Source organism: Salmo salar, chromosome ssa11, assembly GCF_905237065.1.
Source record: "Salmo salar chromosome ssa11, Ssal_v3.1, whole genome shotgun sequence".
Classification (NCBI taxonomy): Eukaryota; Metazoa; Chordata; class Actinopteri; order Salmoniformes; family Salmonidae; genus Salmo; species Salmo salar.
The window spans coordinates 18,621,544-18,642,594 of record NC_059452.1 but is presented as its reverse complement, the minus strand read 5'-3'; the positions used below and the strand labels follow the sequence as shown (position 1 = coordinate 18,642,594).

Genomic DNA, 21,051 nt, shown 5'->3' with positions numbered 1-21,051 from the left:
AAGCTTTAACTTCCTAACTGATGTCTTGAGATGTTGCTTCAATATATCCACATAATTTCCCTACCTCATGATGCCATCCATTTTGTGAAGTGTACCAGTCCCTCCTGCAGCAAAGCACCCCCACAACATGATGCTGCCACCTTTTTCCTCTAAACATAACAATGGTCATTATGGCCAAACAGTTGTATTTTTGTTTCATCAGACCAGAGAACATTTCTCCAAAAAGTACGATCTTTGCCCCCATGTGCAGTTGCAAATCATAGTCTGGCTTTTTTATGGCGGTTTTGGAGCAGTGGCTTCTTCCTTGCTAAGCGGCCTTTCAGGTTATGTCGATATAGAACTCATTTTACTGTGGATATAGATACTTTTGTACCTGTTTCCTCCAGCATCTTCACAAGGTCCTTTGCTGTTGTTCTGGGATTCATTTGCACTTTTCCCACCAAAGTACGTTCATCCCTAGGAGACAGAACGCGTCTCCTTCCTGAGAGGTATGACTGCTGCGTGGTCCCATGGTGTTTATACTTGCGTACTATTATTTGTACAGATGAACGTGGTACCTTCAGGCATTTGGAAATTGCTCCCAAGGATGAACCAGACTTGTGGAGGTCTACAATTTTTTTCTGAGGTCTTGGCTGATTTCTTTTGATTTTCCCATGATGTCAAGCAAAGAGGCACTGAGTTTGAAGGTAGGCCTTGAAATACACCCACAGGTACACCTCCAATTGACTCAAATGATGTAAATTAGCCTATCAGAAGCTTCTAAAGCCATGACATAATTTTCTGGAATTTTCCAAGCTGTTTAAAGGCACAGTCAACTTAGTGTATGTAAACTTCTGACTCACTAAAATTGTGATACAGTGAATTATAAGTGAAATAATCTGTCTGTAAACAATTGTTGGAAAAATGAGTTGTGTCATGCACAAAGTAGATTTCCTAACCGACTTGCCAAAACTATAGTTTGTTAACAAGAAATTTGTGGAGTGGTTGAAAAATGAGTTTTAATGACGCCAACCTATGTGTATGTAAACTTCCGACTTAAACTGTACCTCTGATCCAGTGAATGGCTCCAACCTACAGAACATGCTGTGATGTCTATTCAACTGGTTCAAGTAACTCATTTGAAAATGATGACGGTTCGGTCCCTTCGGTTTCATGGGCTAAAATATCTGCAGCACTCGTTCATTCAGTGGCTATTTACCCAAAGTTAGGAGAAGATAAGCCATTCCACTCTAGTTCTATTGAGTTCTCTAACCATTCCCTGTGCTCTGGGAGTGTTCTGAGACAAAGGCCCACAGCAGTCTTTAAGGTGAGGCAGACCTTTTCTCTCACTAACAGGAATGTCAGACTGAGTACTGACCCGCATTAATCTTTGCTTAGGAAATAAGTCGCCGTCTGAGGTTTGTTTTTTCAATGATCCATGGTGAGAGCGGCGTTCTGGTGAGGTGGGAGCCACTTGACTGTGGACAGGGTCATATAGGGTACAGCCCCCACCCCCCTACATTGATCATTTTATTGGAGGCCAAAGCTGGTGGTTCTGTGTATTGTGAAAAGGAAAAACATGACTTGATACACTAGTAGTTAAACGCATCAATGATATCTTCAGGATGTTCTCAGATACCAGACCTAACAAAGTCTAGCTGGTTACGTTTCAAGATATTTTTGGCCCCATGGATCATGTTAAACATTAATACTGGAAAGTTTACAGCAGTTATTCAAGGAGAACTGACCTCATTATAAACTGATGGGATTTTTGTCTCCATCATCAGAAAATGTTTTTTCCATGCATACTGTATCTCTTTAAGCACACCCTGGCCTCTACATAATGCACTAAACCCCATGTTACACAACCATGGGTCCTATTACACAATGACAGACAGGTTCAACATGTCCTGACAGAGTCATATGCATACTTCAGCCCCTATTCTAACTTACCTCTTATCAGTCTTACCTCTCATTAACGTCACCTGCTGTCACTGTCCCACATCTATGATCTCACTTCCTGTTAGCTCTGTGGTTGTGTTGCCAGGTGAGTGGGTGGGTGGCTGTTAGCTGGGTTGTGTTAAGTATTTTATTTATTTGGATCCCCATTAGCTTCTAGCAGAAGCATCAGCTACATTTTAGTCATTTAGCAGACGCTCTTATCCAGAGCGACTGACATTAGTGAATGCATACATTTCATTAAAAAAAAATCCCATACTGGTCCCCCGTGGGAATTGAACCCACAACCCTGGCGTTGCAAACACCATGCTCTACCAACTGAACCACACGGGACCACTACTCTTCCTGGTGTCCACAAAAACACAACACATAACAAGTGACAAAACACTGATAGACTGATAGACGAGGACAGTCACACAAATGGAAAATAGGGCAATGGAAAACAAACATCTATGTTCTTATTGGACCAGCTTAGGTAGTGCCTCCCTTTTTCATGCCATTTTCTCCATACTGAACAGCTTGTTCCTGTCTGTGTGTGTAGAGTCGGAGATCAGGCCGGTCAGGCTGCTGACGTGGTGTCAGAAACAGACCGAGGGCTACAGGAACGTGAGCGTGACAGACCTGACCACCTCATGGCAGAGCGGCCTGGCTCTCTGTGCCCTCATCCACCGGTTCAGATCCCACCTCATGTACGTACAGCAAAACACTGCAACACACAACTAGCCTGTAAACTACCACAGTAAGACTGGCCTCATGTACCTTACAGTAACTGTAAATGAGCTCAGCACTCACTCTCTTTTCTCCTCATAAACCATATGTGAGACTTCTTCTTGGCACACCCTGGCATGTAGCACTTCGTCATTCTAAGTCGATAGACTGGCTCCTCATAAAATGCCTCTATTGTATATTGTGTAATGGTGAATTTCCTCATTAGGCTAACATTTACATCAAGACACCAGTAATAGCAAAACATCTTACACCCACGCTGTAATATTGTCTCCTTCTGTGAGTGCGTAATGTAAAGTATGCCAGGCATGAAAGTAACCCATTCATGTCAATGTATGTCCTGGTGTACTATCTACACACAAGCCCCTGCCTCTCCCTCACAGCCCGTCTTTGTGTGAGAGTAAATGTAAGTGGTGGGTGCGAATTACATTTGACCTTCATCGAAGAGCCTTTTTCTTGATGGCAGTTCTCTCTCTCTCTCTCTCTGTTACTGATAGGTGTGACGAAACAAAGCACACAGAAGACACAACCGCTTTTAGAAAAACCCTATAGTATGTGAAAGGGAGTTTGGAAAGCATAACTATGTATTACATGTCACACTCAGTATCTAGGGCAGTTTGTTATTTCTGACATCATCTTTGTGGTGAAGTGAGGGCTACACTGCTAGACTAGAACTGTTTCATAACGTCTATGTTGACGCCAGCTTAGTCTTATAAAGCCTTCACCTAGTTACCCACACAACATTACAACAACATCGCGTGATATCATTTCAATCGGTTTCCCTCAGAGAGTTTGATTCGCTGAATGAGGAGGATTCGGCTAACAACCTCCAGCTGGCATGTGACGTGGCTGAGCGGGAGCTTGGGATCCGGCCCTTCACCACTGGAAAGGAGATGGCTGCTGGTCAGGAACCAGACAAGACCAGAATGGTCACCTACCTCTCCAAGTTCTACGAGCTGTTCCGCGGCACCCCCCTCCCCGTCTCAGGTACGCCTCACACCCCTCACCCAATCCCCCTGCAGACACGTGTGTCCTGAAGCCCCAGACTTCAGATTTCACTCCCGCACACACCCACACAGATATGCACTCATACACACAGACACACACGCACACACACACGCGCACACACACACACACACACACACACACACACACACACACACACACACACACACACACACACACACACACACACACACACACACACACCCACACAGATAAATCAAATCAAATCAAATTTATTTATATAGCCCTTCGTACATCAGCTGATATCTCAAAGTGCTGTACAGAAACCCAGCCTAAAACCCCAAACAGCAAGCAAAGTATGTGAAAGAAGCACGGTGGCTAGGAAAAACTCCCTAGGATATGCACTCATACACACAGACACACACGCGCACGCGCACACACGCACACGCACACACACACACACACACACACACAAAATATCCCATAGTTTTCTATGTAGTCTGATTGAAGTAGCAGCCCTTTCTATCATTAGACCTTTTTTAAAAGGCTCCTTCCCATGTCAGAGTTATTTTTAAATGCAGCAGAAGCGTTTGGCTCTGAACGCTTAAGGAGCAGACAGGGTGGAGAGGCATATAGTCCTTCTGCTCTGTCCTGGCACCCCTGTAGATACATCCACTCACACACATTCTTGCTACACCACATCACAACGGCTGCCACCAGACTCTTGTTATTATTGCTAAATACTGCACATTTTAAATACTAGCCCCCCAATCCCCCCTTCCCCATAACACGTGTAAATATTGAACTATAAATTGTGCCTTCCTGTATTATACTTATTCTATTCTACTGAGCTATTTACTTGATGTTCGTCTTCTCATTTTTTATTCTTTCTTATTGTTGTTGCATTGTCCAGAAGGAACCTGCAGTAAGCATTTCGTTGGACAGTGTATACCGTGTGTATCCTGATCATACTACTAATAAAAAACCTGAAACTTGATACTTTAACACCTCGTCACTGTCACTGGCCCTACCACTCCACTGTGTCCACTGTATTAAAAGCCCAGCCTCTCACTGTATTGTTTTCACCAGGGCCATTTCTTTACATATCAAGCTGTCTCTGTCTTTAATGTATTTCATCTCTTTTGTCTGGGTGACCCCTGCTCTCTTTCAGATAAGTTACGTCTTTCTAGAGACACTTTAGCTGGTGTAAAAGAGAGTATGAGATTTAATCTGGCTTCCTTTGAAAGGAGGTCTGCGTTGCACAACCCTATCAGTCATGTTGTCTGGCATGAGAGGAATGCACATCTGCACAGCACAGTACAGGCTACCTTACAGATAGTGTATGGGTCTAGGATGCCTGGAGAGAAAACACTACACCTTACTCCAGATATTTTCTGGTCTGAGATGCCTAAGGTGAAGAGAGCATATTATTGCCACAGGGACATCAGTTGTACTAGCTTTATGGTCTCTAAGAGGTCACTGTCACGTCCTGACCAGCAGAGGGCGTAATTGTGTTAGTCTTGGTCAGGATGTGGCAGGTGGTTTGTGTTTGTTAAATGTTGTGTTGGTGATTGGGACTTCCAATTGAAGGCAGGTGTGTTGAGTTGCCTTTGATTGGAAGTCCTATATAGGTGTGTGTGTTTTTCTTTGGGGTTGTGGGTGGTTGTTTTTGCACTGCGTTTGTGAGCCTGCAAAACTGTTCGTGTCGTGAGTACTGTCTATTATTTAGTTTTTCCTGTGGATGCCCTTTTGTTTTACCATTAAAAGCATGAGTATCCACAAACCTGCTGCGCCTTGGTCCTATTCTCTCCCATACGACATTTTCTGTGAGGAGTACGACATTTTCTGTGACAGAACCACCCACCACCAAAGGACCAAGCAGCGGAAGAGGAGGAAGCCACAGGAGGAAAGTTGGAAGCAGCGCGCTCGGGAGGTGATGGATTCCTGGTCGCTGGAAATACTGGTGGAGAGGATTGACTGGTCATGGGAGCAATTGCGGGTGCACTGCGACAACCTGCCTGGGAGGCAGGTAGAGCCCGAGAGGCAGCCCCAATATATTTTTTTTGGAGGGGCACAAGGGCTGTTTGGCGGGGCGAGATGGGAGACCCAGGCCAGCTACCCGTACCCTTTTTGGAAGAAAACACATTGGACAGGTCCCGTGCTTTGGGGTAGGTGCTGTGGTGAGGCCTGGCATTTTCAGGCCGGTAAGCGCAGTACCAGCGCCCCGCATGTGCCAGGGGAGTGTGAGCATCGAGCCTGAAGGGGTGATGCCAACCCTGCGCTCAAGACCGCCAGTGCGCCTCTACGGTCCGATGTTTCCCGCTAAACGCACTAGCATTGAGGTGCGTGTCTCCAGGCTGGCACGTCCAGTACCAGCCCCACGCATCAGGAGTCTAGTGCGTCAGCCCAGCCTCGCCAGTCAAGAGTCGCCAGAGCTGCCCGCCAGTCAGGAGTCGCCAGAGCTGCCCGCCAGTCAGGAGTCGCCAGAGCTGCCCGCCAGTCAGGAGTCGCCAGAGCTGCCCGCCAGTCAGGAGTCGCCAGAGCTGCCCGCCAGTCAGGAGCCGCCAGAGCTGCCCGCCAGTCAGGAGCCGCCAGAGCGGCCCGACTGCCCGGAGCCGCCAGAGCGGCCCGACTGCCCGGAGCCGCCAGAGCGGCCCGACTGCCCGGAGCCGCCAGGGCCCGACTGCCCGGAGCCGCCAGAGCGGCCCGACTGCCCTCCGGAGCCGCCAGAGCGGCCCGAATGCCCTCCGGCCCAGCCCGAGCGGCCCGACTGCCCTCCGGCCCAGCCTGAGCGGTCCGTCTGCCAGGGTCAGCCCTAGTGGCCCATCTGCCCGGCGCAGCTAGCAGCGCCACCGAAGTGGGCGACGCCGAAGGTGGAGCAAGGTCCACGTCCTGCACCTGAGCCACCTCCAGGATGGGTGGGTTGGGGAGGGAGGGTGTAGCACAGTGCCGTCGGTGACGGCAGCCACCCTCCCTTCCCTCCCTTATTGTTTAGGGGTTATTGTTTGTTGGTTTTGTTGGGGTATTGGGGATTTTCTTGTGTTTTTCTTTTTTTAGGTGCATCCCGGGGTCTGCACCTTGAGGGGGGGGGGGTACTGTCACGTCCTGACCAGCAGAGGGCGTAATTGTGTTAGTCTTGGTCAGGATGTGGCAGGTGGTTTGTGTTTGTTAAATGTTGTGTTGGTGATTGGGACTTCCAATTGAAGGCAGGTGTGTTGAGTTGCCTTTGATTGGAAGTCCTATATAGGTGTGTGTGTTTTTCTTTGGGGTTGTGGGTGGTTGTTTTTGCACTGCGTTTGTGAGCCTGCAAAACTGTTCGTGTCGTGAGTACTGTCTATTATTTTGTTTTTCCTGTGGATGCCCTTTTGTTTTACCATTAAAAGCATGAGTATCCACAAACCTGCTGCGCCTTGGTCCTATTCTCTCCCATATGACATTTTCTGTGAGGAGTACGACATTTTCTGTGACAGTCACATGATATGCCTCTATCCACAGCAAAGCTGGTTGCCCACATGACGGAATGATGATGTACTATTTAGCAATAATTGTATACATTCTTATGATCTGTAGTGAAGTGTTTTCGGTATTGGTTTCCACGAAAAAGCCCTTTATTTATTAGGTGGCATTTCTCAGGAAAAACAGATGGTCTTGCCCCATCCGGTTCTTTCCAACACAGTAATATTAAGTTTATTTTAAACACATTGGCCATTGCTTTTATTTGGCATTCATGGCTGAGCTCTGTGGAAAATATCATACCTTTTAATGTACTCGTGTTTCATTGCAGATTCTAGAGGGGCCGACGAAAACAGTGAAGACTATCCTTCCAAGGCAGTCAGAAGTATGAACAAAGTTCTGGTACCAAGAAAAAGGGTACCAAAGGTAATCACACTCCTCTCTCCAGGTGCCTGTCTTCATTGATAACGACTGCAACTTGAGAGCCTCTCAGCCTCCCTGTGTTATCATTTCAAAAGTCATTTCATTTGAATAAGTGGACTGTATTGGGGCCTTCCACGAGATAAATGTATAAAGACAGATCATTCTTCTAGAGTTTTTTTGAGATGGGCTCTATTTTAATAGTTCACTTTCATGTTGAATATTTTTACCTTTGAGTGAAGTCTGAAATATTTAGTCATATACTATGGCCTGGTTGTTTTCTTTCAGGATGAGAAGAAGCTAGAAGATACTGACCCAACGTACAAAAGGAGACGAAAAGTCTGCAGTTATTTGGAAGAGGTAGTTATTACCATCAAACTACAATTTCGTAAGGACATTCTAAGTGCACCAAAGTCAAATACGGCAAAATACCATTTATACCATTTTCACTGTTACTCATGACAGGCAACCAACTTCTCCAGTCAGAGTGCGTCCTGTGTGGGTGAGGGGAGGGAGGTGAAGAAGAACAAGGTCCGCTCCATGGCCAGCCAGCTCCTGTCCAAGTTTGAGGAGAGCAACCCCAGCTTCACCCTCCGGAGACAGGTCAGAACCACCAAGATATGTCCCCCATTTCCCCTCCTCAGGACACTGTCAGTGTTGGACAGTGTCCTCCATAGCTTATACAGTACTGTAGTATGGTACAGTACCTGGCATGTTTGTTCTCAGATGCCTTATACCACAGTGTGCTATAGGACAGAGGTGATCAGTTGTGTTCCAAGGGAAAGAGCCAGGCTTGGTTGTGTACTGTTCGTTTTCTGATTAAGACTTGGTTATAAAGTCTTGGGGCTCCCGAGTGGTGCAGAGTCGTCACTACAGACACCCTGGTTCGATTCCAGGCTGTATCACAACCGGCCATGAATGGGAGTCCCATTGGGAGGTGCACAATTGGCCCAGTGTCGTCCGGGTTTGGCCGGTGTAGGCCGTCATTGTAAATAAGAATTTGTTCTTAACTGTTTGGTGAGATACTTAACTTATCTTGCAATTCACTTTCCCTCTTTTCTTCCTTTTCTGTCTTTCTACTAACCTTTTTCCTTGGCTTTGTTTCTGGCTGACAAACCCTGTCAGTCTCATTGTGATTGGGGTTCTGGGAGGGCCCCTCGGCCACGCTCCATGGACATGACTGAGACCCCACGCTTCACCAACCTCAGGCAGCAGACCCCACTCAACCCTCCCCCCAAGACACAGGTAGAGGACTGGAGCAGGCCTGGTCAACATACTGTAATACACACACATACCCACCCTAATACACTTTGCAGAACACACACTGTCACTCAGTTTTGGTATACACTCACTCACAAACTAGTCATCATCTACCTGGAGTGAGAGTGTTTAATGATCCCTGTGGGTTGGAAATGAAAAATAACCCCCCCAGTGAAGTAGATTCACACGATAAAGAAAAGCATGGGGCATAAATCTCCCTCCTATTCTCTCCAGCTGTTAAACTACTGGAGCCTGTTTGCTGCAATGTCACGGCTGTCGAAAGGAGCGGACCAAAGTGCAGCGTGGTTGTAGTTCCACATTTTTATTAAATCCGTGAAACTTTGCAATACACAAATAACTGAAAAATGACAAAACAACAAACCGTGACGCAGAGAGAAACAAACACTGCTCAAAATATAATCACCCACAAAACCCAGGAAGAAAAACCCCTACTTAAATATGATCTCCAATCAGAGGTAACGAGGACCAGCTGCCTCCAATTGGAGATCAACCCAAAAAACAACAACATAGAAATAGAAAAACTAGAACTTAAACATAGAAATAGAAAACATAGAAAAACACAAAACACCCCCTGTCATGCCCTGACCTACTCTACCATAGGAAATCACATCTTACTATGGTCAGGACGTGACATGCAATTGCTTCTTGTTTTTTCATCAATCTCACCTTGAGTTGACAGAGAGCAATAGAACTGCAGCTCACGTGCTGTGTGTTTTCAGTTTCCGTCTGCAACCTGTGCTAAATATGCAGCTGAGTGCATCGCTCGGCTCTCGCCCCAGCTCCAAGCCCAGCTTCAGTCTCAGCACCAGCCCCAACCCCAGTTCCAGCTCCAACCCAAGCTCCAACCCCCACCCAGCCCAAATCACACCCTCAGGAAGGTCAGACAGGCTGATCAGACACGTACTCAGACGCAACCCCAGACGCATCCTCAAAAGCCAGAGAGCATAGAGTACCCTGGTTATTCTCCCTCCTGCCACTTAGCGGTCCTAGCCATGTCTAGAATGCTCCAACGCCTTCAGGAGGTGGAGGAAAAGATCACCAAGGTGACCTATTCCCCTCTCCTTTCCTCTCCACTCCTCTCCTTTCCACTCCTTTCCTCTCCTCTCCTCTCCTTTCCTATTGTTATTGCCTCCTACTGTGTGATCATATAAGACATCCTTTTTAGGAAAAGGCTGAATATGAATGTTGAGATAATCATCCTGATTATACATGTAGCATTGTATAGCACATAGTCAGCTGGTGAAGTCAACACAGAATCATCCACACTGACCACAATAGCAAGAGCAGACCCACATCCCTGGCAGAGACAAAGAGGTACAGAGGCTGCTGACTGGCAAGTTTAGCCCTTGTGGCCTTGTTCTGTGCCAGGCCTGTGTGTCTGTCTGTCTCTGTCTGGGTCTCAGTCTGCTGTTCCAGGAGCACAGGTATAAGAGTGGAGTCATCTCTGCTGGTGTGTCAAATTAGTGTTATAAGCACTGCCACTCTACTCCACACAGCAACACTATTGTTCCCCACCACCCAATAAACAATGTGCCATCTAGCTCCTTCAGTGGGAAAGTAGGACCAAAGTCCACTTATCTTGCTTGACCATTACCTTTGACATTTTAGTCATTTGGCAGACGCTCTTATCCAGAGTGATTTGCAATAGTGAGTGCATACATTTCATACTTTTATTTGTCCGTACATTATAACTCTGATTTGGGCGTTAATAATTACTATTCAGACAGGGAGTATGTGGTACTGTGTTGCGGGTGCAGCTTTCTCCTGCTGATACCTGTTCTTTGTCTCTGTGTCTCATGGTATGTGTCCTGCAGAAGAAAGCTCAGACCCAGAATGCTAGGGAGTTTCACAATAAAAGTATCAAGGAGAAAGCGGTCCACCTGAGAGTACTGTTCTCTGAGGATGTGACCTCTACGTCCCAGGTGACTATCTGACCCCTGAACTCTGACCACTCACCTCTCCCGTCCCTCAGTGTGTTTGTCGTGTTGCACGCTCGGTCTTGTTTGGCATCACTGCTGCTGCACAGAGTTCATATAACCCTCCCTGTGTTGAAATTCAACATCCATCATCTCCAGAAGCATGACTTTTATGGCAATGTTTTCATTAGCTGCTCAGAGTCTGTAGCAACAGAACACAGCTAGCGCAGGTTATTGTAGGACACAATGTTCTGTTATACAGATGTCGGATCATAATTTGAGCCAATTTGTTAAAACAGGAAAATAATCCTGCAGCAACAGGAAATTTGAATTATTATGTGACTTATAATTAATGGGCATTTTTTTTGTAGATGTTGTTTTCGTAGCTATCACTGTGTGTCATGCTAAAACATTTGTGATCATTCAACATTTAACATTTTCCGGGCAAAGAAAGTCAGAGATTTTAAAGTGGAAATTACAAACCTTAGAAATCTTTTTAAACCTTGAATACGCTACAAGTTTGCATTTCCTGCTGTGAAGGAAAATTGTCGGCAACAAAATAGTGATCAAGTTAAGATCCTACATCTGAAATGTAAAATCACCTTCGCTGTCAGTCAATAAATGACTGTTTACGCCGAGGGTTTCAACAAGGCTTTTTTTTTTTTTTTATGTAATGCCCTGTGAAAACACACCAGGCAATTCGTTGTTTAAGCAGAAATCATTCCATTAAATGGTTTCTTCTTGTTCCATTACTGATTCTATATTCCCACTGAGACAGACCTGCAGAAGAGAGCTCAGGCTGAAAACTAGGTAGCCTCCTCTCTCAGCTCTGTCTGTGATGATATGCATGAACAGCACTGGTAATTCACTTACTCTGTGTGCTCAGCACTGTTGAAAGGTAGCACAGGGTTTTCTGTGCCTCACAGGAAGAGGCTGTAGCTTTATTACTCACAGGATAGTCATCAAGCAAGGTGTTTAGTGCTAGAGTAGTCGTCATACTGCAATTTCCATTACAGGAAAAGGTATTTCCATGGTATTGTATCATCAAAAAACTGCTCACCTTCTTTAAATGAGTTTCCATCTCAGTGGATACCAGGGTAAGCTGTTGTGTTGAGGCTCAGCAGGTTAGGGTTTAGGTAATACTATGATTTGATAGTGCCACGGAATACCTTTGCTTAAAGCCCCCTGTGCACGCCAGTTCTCATTGTAACTTCTATCAAATTACTAACACTCAAAGCTCTCCTTTAACAATCCTCTCCCTCTCTTTTCATTTGCAAATCTCCCCTGTCCCATTCCTCACCTAGCCTGATTCTGATAAACAGGCCATTCCCTCAGTGTCTGATCACATCCTCCCTAACCCCAGTCCAGAAGTCACCTCATTATACCTTTACCCAGAAATCACCCTTTCTGCCTTCTCACCTCCTCATCCCTATTCCTCATCCTCATCCTGTCTGCCCCAACCTCAGGTAAACAATAACCACATCCATGTCTGTCTCACTGTCTTGTATGTGTCCCTATCACTGTGTGTCATGCTAAAACCTTTGTGATCATTCAACATTTATCATGAAGAAATACACGTTTTATCTATATCACTCTTGAGTTTCCATTTCAATGGAATGCAGTGTCATGGAATACCAGGCGCTTTAGGCTTGAGGCCCAAACCACTAAGCATGCAAACTCTAATTTAACTTCCATCTGATGCTCATAATATCTCTTCCTCTCTTTGACTTTCCCATTCCCACACTAGTTTGGATCTGCTGGACAGAGTCAGACCATTCCCTCACCTCACATCCTCCCTGCTCCCCGTCCTAAAATCTCTTCATTACTTTGTCCAGAAATCACCCTTTCTACATCCCCGCCTCATACCTATTCTCCATCCTCTTCCTCCTCTTCCTGTCTACTTCAACATCAAGTATAAATAACCACATCCATGTCTGTGTTTCAGCATGTCAAATCTAATTGTATTTGTCACATGCGCCAATTACAACAGGTGTGATTCCTTACAGTGAAATGTTTACTGTGTCCCTATCGTTGAGTGTCATGCTAAAACCTTTGTGGTCATTCAATATTCATCATGCAGAGATATTGCACATCTTTAATTTATAGCACTATAACTGAGTTCACGTCAAAATGGAATGTAGTGTTCTTGAATTGAGACTAATCAGGTTGGGGCTTGGTCAATAGGATGGTAGAGTGCCATGGAATACCAGGTACTGTAGGCTTGAGGCCCATCAAACTGAGAATGCCAACTATCATTTAACCTATCTGATTCTCAAAGTCTCTCTTTTAACAATCCTCTCCCTCTTTGACCTTCCATTCCTCTGTTTCCCATTCCCACCCTAGCCTGGATCTGCTGAACAGACCATTCCCTCTCCTCCCATCCTCCCTGCTCCCACTCCTAAAGTCACTTCCCTCCTTTGTCCAGAAATCACCTGTTCTACCTTCTCACTCCCTCAAACCGTGTCTTCATCCTTATCCATTCTACTCCAACTCAAGGTGAAAACAAACACATCCATGTCTCCCCATCTGTCTGCCGTGATGGAACCCATATCCCCTAATGTCAGAGCAAACATTATACTATTATTTTGATGCACTCATCTATCCCTTATCTGTCACTGAACTGTTCAACTAAGTTTTCTTCTCTGTTGCCTCTAATTCCTTCATTCTTCATGGAAAACCAAAGACCAGTCAATCTGGGGCACTAGATATGCAGCTTTGTATGAAAGAAATGCAAAGAGATCCCTTGAATGAGTCACATGTGGTGAGTGCCTCTTGTGTGCCTCCAAACCATAGCACTATTTATGGCCACGCCATTTCTATATGCAGAGCTTGCTGCCTCTCAGAGAAACACAAAATGATGTGCTGTCTGTTTGATTTTAAACATGATGTAATCCGGATAATTATATACTGCTCAAAAAAATAAAGGGAACACTTAAACAACACATCCTAGATCTGAATGAAAGAAATAATCTTATTAAATACATTTTTCTTTACATAGTTGAATGTGCTGACAACAAAATCACACAAAAATAATCAATAAATATCCAATTTATCAACCCATGGAGGTCTGGATTTGGAGTCACACTCAAAATTAAAGTGGAAAACCACACTACAGGCTGATCCAACTTTGATGTAATGTCCTTAAAACAGGTCAAAATGAGGCTCAGTAGTGTGTGTGGCCTCCACGTGCCTGTATGACCTCCCTACAATGCCTGGGCATGCTCCTGATGAGGTGGCGGATGGTCTCCTGAGGGATCTCCTCCCAGACCTGGACTAAAGCATCTGCCAACTCCTGGACAGTCTGTGGTGCAACGTGGCGTTGGTGGATGGAGCGAGACATGATGTCCCAGATGTGCTCAATTGGATTCAGGTCTGGGGAACGGGCGGGCCAGTCCATAGCATCAATGCCTTCCTCTTGCAGGAACTGCTGACACACTCCAGCCACATGAGGTCTAGCATTGTCTTGCATTAAGAGGAACCCAGGGCCAACTGCACCAGCATATGGTCTCACAAGGGGTCTGAGGATCTCATCTCGGTACCTAATGGCAGTCAGGCTACCTCTGGCGAGCACATGGAGGGCTGTGCGGCCCCCCAAAGAAATGCCACCCCACACCATGACTGACCCACCGCCAAACCGGTCATGCTGGAGGATGTTGCAGTCAGCAGAACATTCTCCACGGCATCTCCAGACTCTGTCACGTCTGTCACGTGCTCAGTGTGAACCTGCTTTCATCTGTGAAGAGCACAGGGCGCCAGTGGCGAATTTGCCAATCTTGGTGTTCTCTGGCAAATGCCAAACGTCCTGCACGGTGTTGGGCTGTAAGCACAACCCACACCTGTGGACGTCGGGCCCTCATACCACCCTCATGGAGTCTGTTTCTGACCGTTTGAGCATGCACATTTGTGGCCTGCTGGAGGTCATTTTGCAGGGCTCTGGCAGTGCTTCTCCTGCTCCTCCTTGCACAAAGGCAGAGGTAGCGGTCCTGCTGCTGGGTTGTTGCCCTCCTACGGCCTCCTCCACGTCTCCTGATGTACTGGCCTGTCTCCTGGTAGCGCCTCCATGCTCTGGACACTACGCTGACAGACACAGCAAACCTTCTTGCCACAGCTCGCATTGATGTGCCATCCTGGATGAGCTGCACTACCTGAGCCACTTGTGTGGGTTGTAGACTCCGTCTCATGCTACCACTAGAGTGAAAGCACCGCCAGCATTCAAAAGTGACCAAAACATCAGCCAGGAAGCATGGGAACTGAGAAGTGGTCTGTGGTCCCCACCTGCAGAACCACTCCTTTATTGCGGGTGTCTTGCTAATTGCCTATAATTTCCACCTGTTGTCTATTCCATTTGCACAACAGCATGTGAAATTTATTGTCAATCAGTGTTGCTTCCTAAGTGGACAGTTTGATTTCACAGAAGCGTGATTGACTTGGAGTTACGTTGTGTTTAAGTGTTCCCTTTATTTTTTTGAGCAGTGTATATATTTTAGAAGTATAAATTAGTTTAACTTCTAATCTAATTTGCATGTAACTTACAGTTGTAGTTATTAACATCACAGTCATGTTGCTGTTTCAGTGTCACAGCAGTGGCTCCACATATGTATCCCAACAACAACGCACTGCAATACTCCAACCAAAGCTGTTTTTAATAACGTCAAACAGGTATTTTGCCCCCAGCGCCACATGCCTGCTAAAGTAACTTGTACTACCGTCTAAATTACAAAGGACACATGTAGACACAAAGGTCTTACATGCAAGAAGCATGTGAGGTATTTTTTAGCTACTCTGGGCCCTCTCATGCTAAGGCTGAATATATTTGTGTGGTGTTGCACTTTGTGAGTTAGACTGCCCCTCCCTGTTCACAGATTTCTGATCAGTTTGAGTCAGCGCCAATCAGTCAGTCTAGAGTACAATCTGAATCATCCAGACAGGCTCACTAGTTAACCATAATGAGAAAACATTCCTGAAAATCCTCACCTCTTCCCTCTATGAGACTGACCACAGGCCTGAAGCCTCCTCCCCCTGTTCACCCCCAGCCTCTCCGCCTCTGTCTCCAGTAAGCATGTCTGGCTGAGCATGCAGCCACTCAGGCTGTACCAGCCTTGAACAACAGCCCTTATCTAGGTGAAGAACATAGACTAAGGCTCTGAGTCAGATGAAGAGAGATTGTGTAAAATAAGGATTGGGATGATTATTCTTTAAAGGACTCTGTGACTCATTATGCTTTGTGAACCAAAGGCCAAACTCGGCCATAAGGCCTTTTAGGGTCAAAGTTGTGGACTCTGACACAAGTGCATCACTCCCTCATTATCGTAATTTGCTGTGCTGACAACGTTTGTAGCACTGTCTGTCTGTCTGTTCTGTTTCCCAGGGTTCCTTGTGGAGGGAGTTCCCCGGGTCTGGTGACAAGTGTCACTCCTGCCAGAAGCGCGTGTACGTGGTGGAGAGGATCAGTGCTGAGGGACTTTATTTCCACAGGGAGTGCTTTCGCTGTGACACCTGTGGCACCGCCCTGCGCCAGGGAGGCCATGCCTTCGACTCTGAGCAGGGTATGTGTTTCCCAACACTAAGGTTGATGTTCGCTTAATGTCAATCAATCAATCAGCCAATCAATCAATCAATCAATCAAATCAGCAGTTGTGACCAAGTACTATTCAGATACCAAACCTAAAACCCCAAAGAGCAAGCAATGCAGATGTAGCAGCATGGTGGCTAGGAAAAACTCCCTAGAAAGGCAAGAGCCTAGGAAGAAACCTAGAGAGGAACCAGGCTCTGAGGGGTGGCCAGTCCTCTTCCGGCTGTGCCGGGTAGAGATAATTAACTGTTTATGTGCCCATTTTTCTAAATCCTCTTTTGATCATGTTTAATTAGGCAAGTTATACTGCAAGCTGCACTTCACACAACGTAAAAATGGAATGAACCATCGGAGGACATTCAATTCACATCTGGTAATTGTTCTCGATCATTCAATCATCCACCTGCCATTGTCATTTTGATGTTAATTTGTGGGACATCTTTGTGACTCAATGGGTCTCTCCCTCAGGGTCAGAATGGAGCCGGGGTTCAGGAGGGATCAGAGACACAGACTCCCAACGGTGACCCAACAGAAGGCCTGCAGAGCCAGTCACCAGGTACCTTCAGCTCCCGCCTGAGGAAGAGCCTGAGCTGGCCCCTGAGTGTGACCCGGGCTGTGTGTGACTCCCCCCGCCGCCTGTCTCGCTGGGTGCATGGTACGGCCCAGGCTGTGGCCCTCCACTTTAGGGCCAATGTACAAGACTATGTCTTCCTGTATGAGCTACTTAGCCTGGGAGTGCCCCTGCTGTTCATGCTCCAGGAGGTGCTGCTGCAGATGTACTCTGAAACCGGGCCTGTCTCCCAGTCCATCCAGCCCCTACTGCTGTGGCTGGAGGAACACCTGGGCCACAGGCTCATGTAGAGGCCCACCAGGGAGGAAAGCCTAATCCTAACCCTCGTGCAATAGGGTCTGAACCCTGGCCGAACATTAACTGCCGTATCTTGCATTTGTGCCATGTCATATGACGGCAAGCTACCATTTGACCATGTGTACAAGCACCTTGTTAATATTTTCTCACAGAATATGTAGCTGTGAGTGCATTAGATCTAATCCTACACCAACCAAAGAACAAATAACATTTCCCAAGCAGTAGCTTGGTTTGTGATACGTGTGGTAGTTTTTCATGAACATTACATTTTTCTTTATGATGAGGGGTTATGTCCTGTACATGGTTTCATGGTGGTCTAAATCATTTACGGTATGTGGTTGATATGACTGCTGAAATCATCCAATCTATTTTGCTCTAGAGTTGAGTCGTTCAACAACTGACTGTCAAAATCGAGCCCGTTTTTACATGGCTTAACTCAGGTTATGACAGAGTTTTTGTGCGGGAAAAAGTAATCTAAATGAAAAGACTGACTTGAAACACTTTAACTTGGGGAGCTGCCTTGACCTGTGGCTGATGCCTGATGAATGGTGTGGGAGTTAATGGCTGCCTAATAGCTGTCCAGGCCTTGGATAATGACTAGTGCTGACGCTGCACGTTTACTAAACCCTGCTGAACTCACAGGTTGGGGTCGGGGGCCAACGTGGATCTGTGCTTGACCAGATTTTCTCATCTTTTTTTTCTATTTCAATATTGTTTGACACACGTTTACATTTAAAAGTTGTTATTGTAAGATTTCCTATGACCCCATGACCGTAGTGTACTTTCGCTACACATTATGATAACTTTTATTGCTTTATTTTATGGCCCAGTGCCTCCAGTATTTTTGTGCGTTGTCCGTTGTACTTAAAAAGGGGAAGAGATTTCATGGCCGTGGGCTTTGGTTTACTACCCCAGTTCATGGACTGTTTAATGCTTACTCATTGCTGCCACCTATTGGTGAAACAGATGCAAGGCCAAATTCAATTTACTGTATGATGAGGTGGGATAAGGGACAATCTTCTAAAGAGTTGTTGTGTGTTTGTAATATACGTTTTCTTCATTTTTGTTATTTTGTACAAGTCTATTTCACTTAAATATGTTTCTCATAATGTTACGAATATTGCTGAAAGGAATTGTTCAGGAGGACAGAATCTGACATGAAAACTCAGGTTATGTTTGAATGCTGTGGTGTGTATGTTCTTTCCTGAACCAGAAGTTACATAATTCATGCAATACACTGTACAGTGCTAAATTGTGTGTTGTTGAGTAGCACAATCTCATGTTTTCTCAATGCCTTTTCTTTGACTATCTAACAATTACAAAGTTTCAATACATTTTACCTGGATTTAACCCTTCCTCTGATTTCTCTCTGTATTCTAACCTATATTTCCTTCCTTTAATTTCTCCTCATGTTCACTTGAAGTCTGTTTTCAACTTTCTGATGATGAGCCTCCTGATTGGTTAGGAGACATGCCATTCTGAAGGTGATCACCTGCATGGTCACATGGTTTTGTGAATAATGTTTTGGAGTGAATGTCTGGTCAGATTAGTCCCAGTTACTGTCAGGACTTCCACACACAAGTAAAAATTGCTTCTAACCCCTGTGTTTGATCTACAGACAGCAGTATTTAAGCATTGTATTTATCTGTTTCGTCTGCATCCGGCGATACCAACCATTAGCCGATGTACTTGACGGGGGCTGAACTAGAGCAGTGTTTGTGAGACAATGGCGGTTCCTGAAAAAGGTTCTTCTCACAAAAATGTCTACTCTACAAACTATTATGATCCTACTATCGAAAGGCTGAGACTCACAAACACACACGTGTACTCGCGTAGACAGCTTTCTGTCATGTAGAGGCATGTCACTCTTTCTCCCATCTTTTGTCATCTTTCTTTCTCTCTTCCAGAAGCTGTCACCCAGGAGAACTTTCTCTTGACCCACACAAACAAAGGGAATTAATATCCCAATAGGTTCATAACTCATGTTGTCTGAAATTAATGCATTGAATAATGTATTATGGGACTTCGAATGCAGTCTGCTTTTCTCATGGAGATTCTGTGTTGCTTTATGTATGACCTAAAGCAACAAATGTAAATAAATGAACTGAGTTATTTGTCATCTTGATCCAGTTTACTGTCATTCTTTCATAATATCACAATGTTGTTCTCCCCATGGTTTGATATGGCACATAGAATAGTACAAATAGGGGTAACACATTTAAATCAAGCCGTTCAGCATGACATAGTATACAGGCTCAGTATTCAAAGTAAACCCTAAACATTAACTCCTCTTTAAGAGCATGTCTCCTATATTTAGTCTACTTGCCATGTCTAGTCTCCTAAATTAAAATATATGGGTTAAGTTCCTCTGTCCCATTCTCAGTGCTGATAAGGCCCCAGACGGACATGTTCCTGGATGGTTTCCTGGAGCTCTTTCTGGATCCATGAGAGCCAGAAAGGATTCTTTGGTGATGAGGTCACAGGGGACATGTCAAACCATACAACTCTCTCCCCAGCCAGCCCACTGTAGTCCTGCCAGATATGGTTCATGGTTCTCACAGGAGGGAGGCAGTTCTCTTTCTCCATATGCACCATCAGTGTCTTGTGTCTTATTCAAAAGCCATGAAATCATCTCTCATCATACCTGGTTAAGATGTTTTGTCACATACAGTACACAGGATAGGTGCAGTGAAATGTGTTGTGTTACAGGGTCAGTCATAGTAGTACGGCACCCCTGGAGCAAATTAGGGTTGAGTCCCTTGCTCAAGGGCACATCAACATACTTTTCACCTTGTTGGCTCGGGTATACGAACCAGAGACTTTCACTTGATGGACCAACGCTCTAACCTCTACGGTACATGCCACCCCACACCACTAGAATACCTTTTTTTTTTTTTAAAGCATCTACTTTGGAATAACAATTATTTCAAAGGAAACATCATACAATCAATGTATCATACTAGCTGCCAAAGCATGTCTCTCAGGCTGTATTATCACCAGTATCCAATACCTTCTATTAGCTTTGCTTTTAAGGGGAAAGCTTGATTTAATGTAATCACAACAGAGGTACAGACTATTGAAGCACTCTTTTTTTTATTGTGTCATCCGCTTGTCCCTTCAACCCATCACCATGGAAACCAAAAAAAACTTCAGCCAAACACTTTTGCAAGCCCTGATGATGCTGCTTGTAAAAATGTCTGTTTCTCTGAGTTCTCAGAGCCTCTCATACAAACATTCAAGGGAGGTGTTCCAAACCAAACCTGGCACATCTGCTAGACCGGGGCTGGATAGGCCTGGACATTTTGTTCAGACAATTTGCATCACACAGTGTGACGGACCAATGGTGTGTGTGCTGTGATGCAATTAAAGCTACTGGGGTTAGCAGATTGTGCCTCACTTCCTTGTCCAGTACAGCCGAGATCAAGGAGAAGCTGAGGAAATGTGATCCCTAAAAACATTGAAAGGTCTACAGAAGGCCACATGTTTAAAAGCAACTTTCTTGACTAAATAATAATGGAGGTTTGTAAAAGCAATGTATTTCAGTGAGATAAATCATGAGACACAGGTATGTGTCTCTTTGGTGTTGTATTAAAGTAGATATTTTATTTTATTAATCTGCTTCCTTCAGAGCATTCAACCCAAAGCATAGATTTGAGATTGTCAATTGAGAAATGCCAACCATTTTACCTCAGCCATTGGAGCTATCAAGTCAAGGGTAAATGTGCATAAAACGGCTTTATGGAAGAAAATTGCAGAACAATTACTTGCAAAGGAAATTACACTCAACTGAAGTGGCACACTCTCTTGACAGTCAATTAGAGTTGACCGCCTTGACATTATATTTTCTATTCAGCAGCCGTGCTTTGTAAATCACTGCCTTATAGTAATATGCAGCTGGTTAAGAGATTAAG

The 21,051-nt window shown here is 45.2% G+C and overlaps 1 protein-coding gene across 5 annotated transcripts in view; it reads left to right on the top strand.

The window, feature by feature from the left end:
• Positions 1-19,265, top strand: part of LOC106562102 (protein-methionine sulfoxide oxidase mical2b) — a 47,823-nt gene extending 28,558 nt beyond the window's left edge. For 3 of the 5 annotated variants that reach the window (XM_014126691.2, XM_045689123.1, XM_045689126.1), the window contains 8 exons: positions 2,480-2,627; positions 3,452-3,651; positions 7,415-7,509; positions 7,792-7,863; positions 7,969-8,106; positions 16,069-16,246; positions 16,569-16,645; positions 16,741-19,265. In XM_014126691.2, coding sequence (XP_013982166.1) covers positions 2,480-2,627; positions 3,452-3,651; positions 7,415-7,509; positions 7,792-7,863; positions 7,969-8,106; positions 16,069-16,246; positions 16,569-16,645; positions 16,741-17,133 — 1,301 coding nt within the window. In that variant the 3' untranslated portion in view covers positions 17,134-19,265. Of the gene's footprint in view, positions 1-2,479; positions 2,628-3,451; positions 3,652-7,414; positions 7,510-7,791; positions 7,864-7,968; positions 8,107-8,628; positions 9,109-16,068; positions 16,247-16,568; positions 16,646-16,740 lie in introns of those variants that run through there. The other 2 variants (XM_045689125.1, XM_045689124.1) reach the window with 2 other exon arrangements.
• The last annotated feature ends 1,786 nt before the right edge of the window (positions 19,266-21,051 follow it).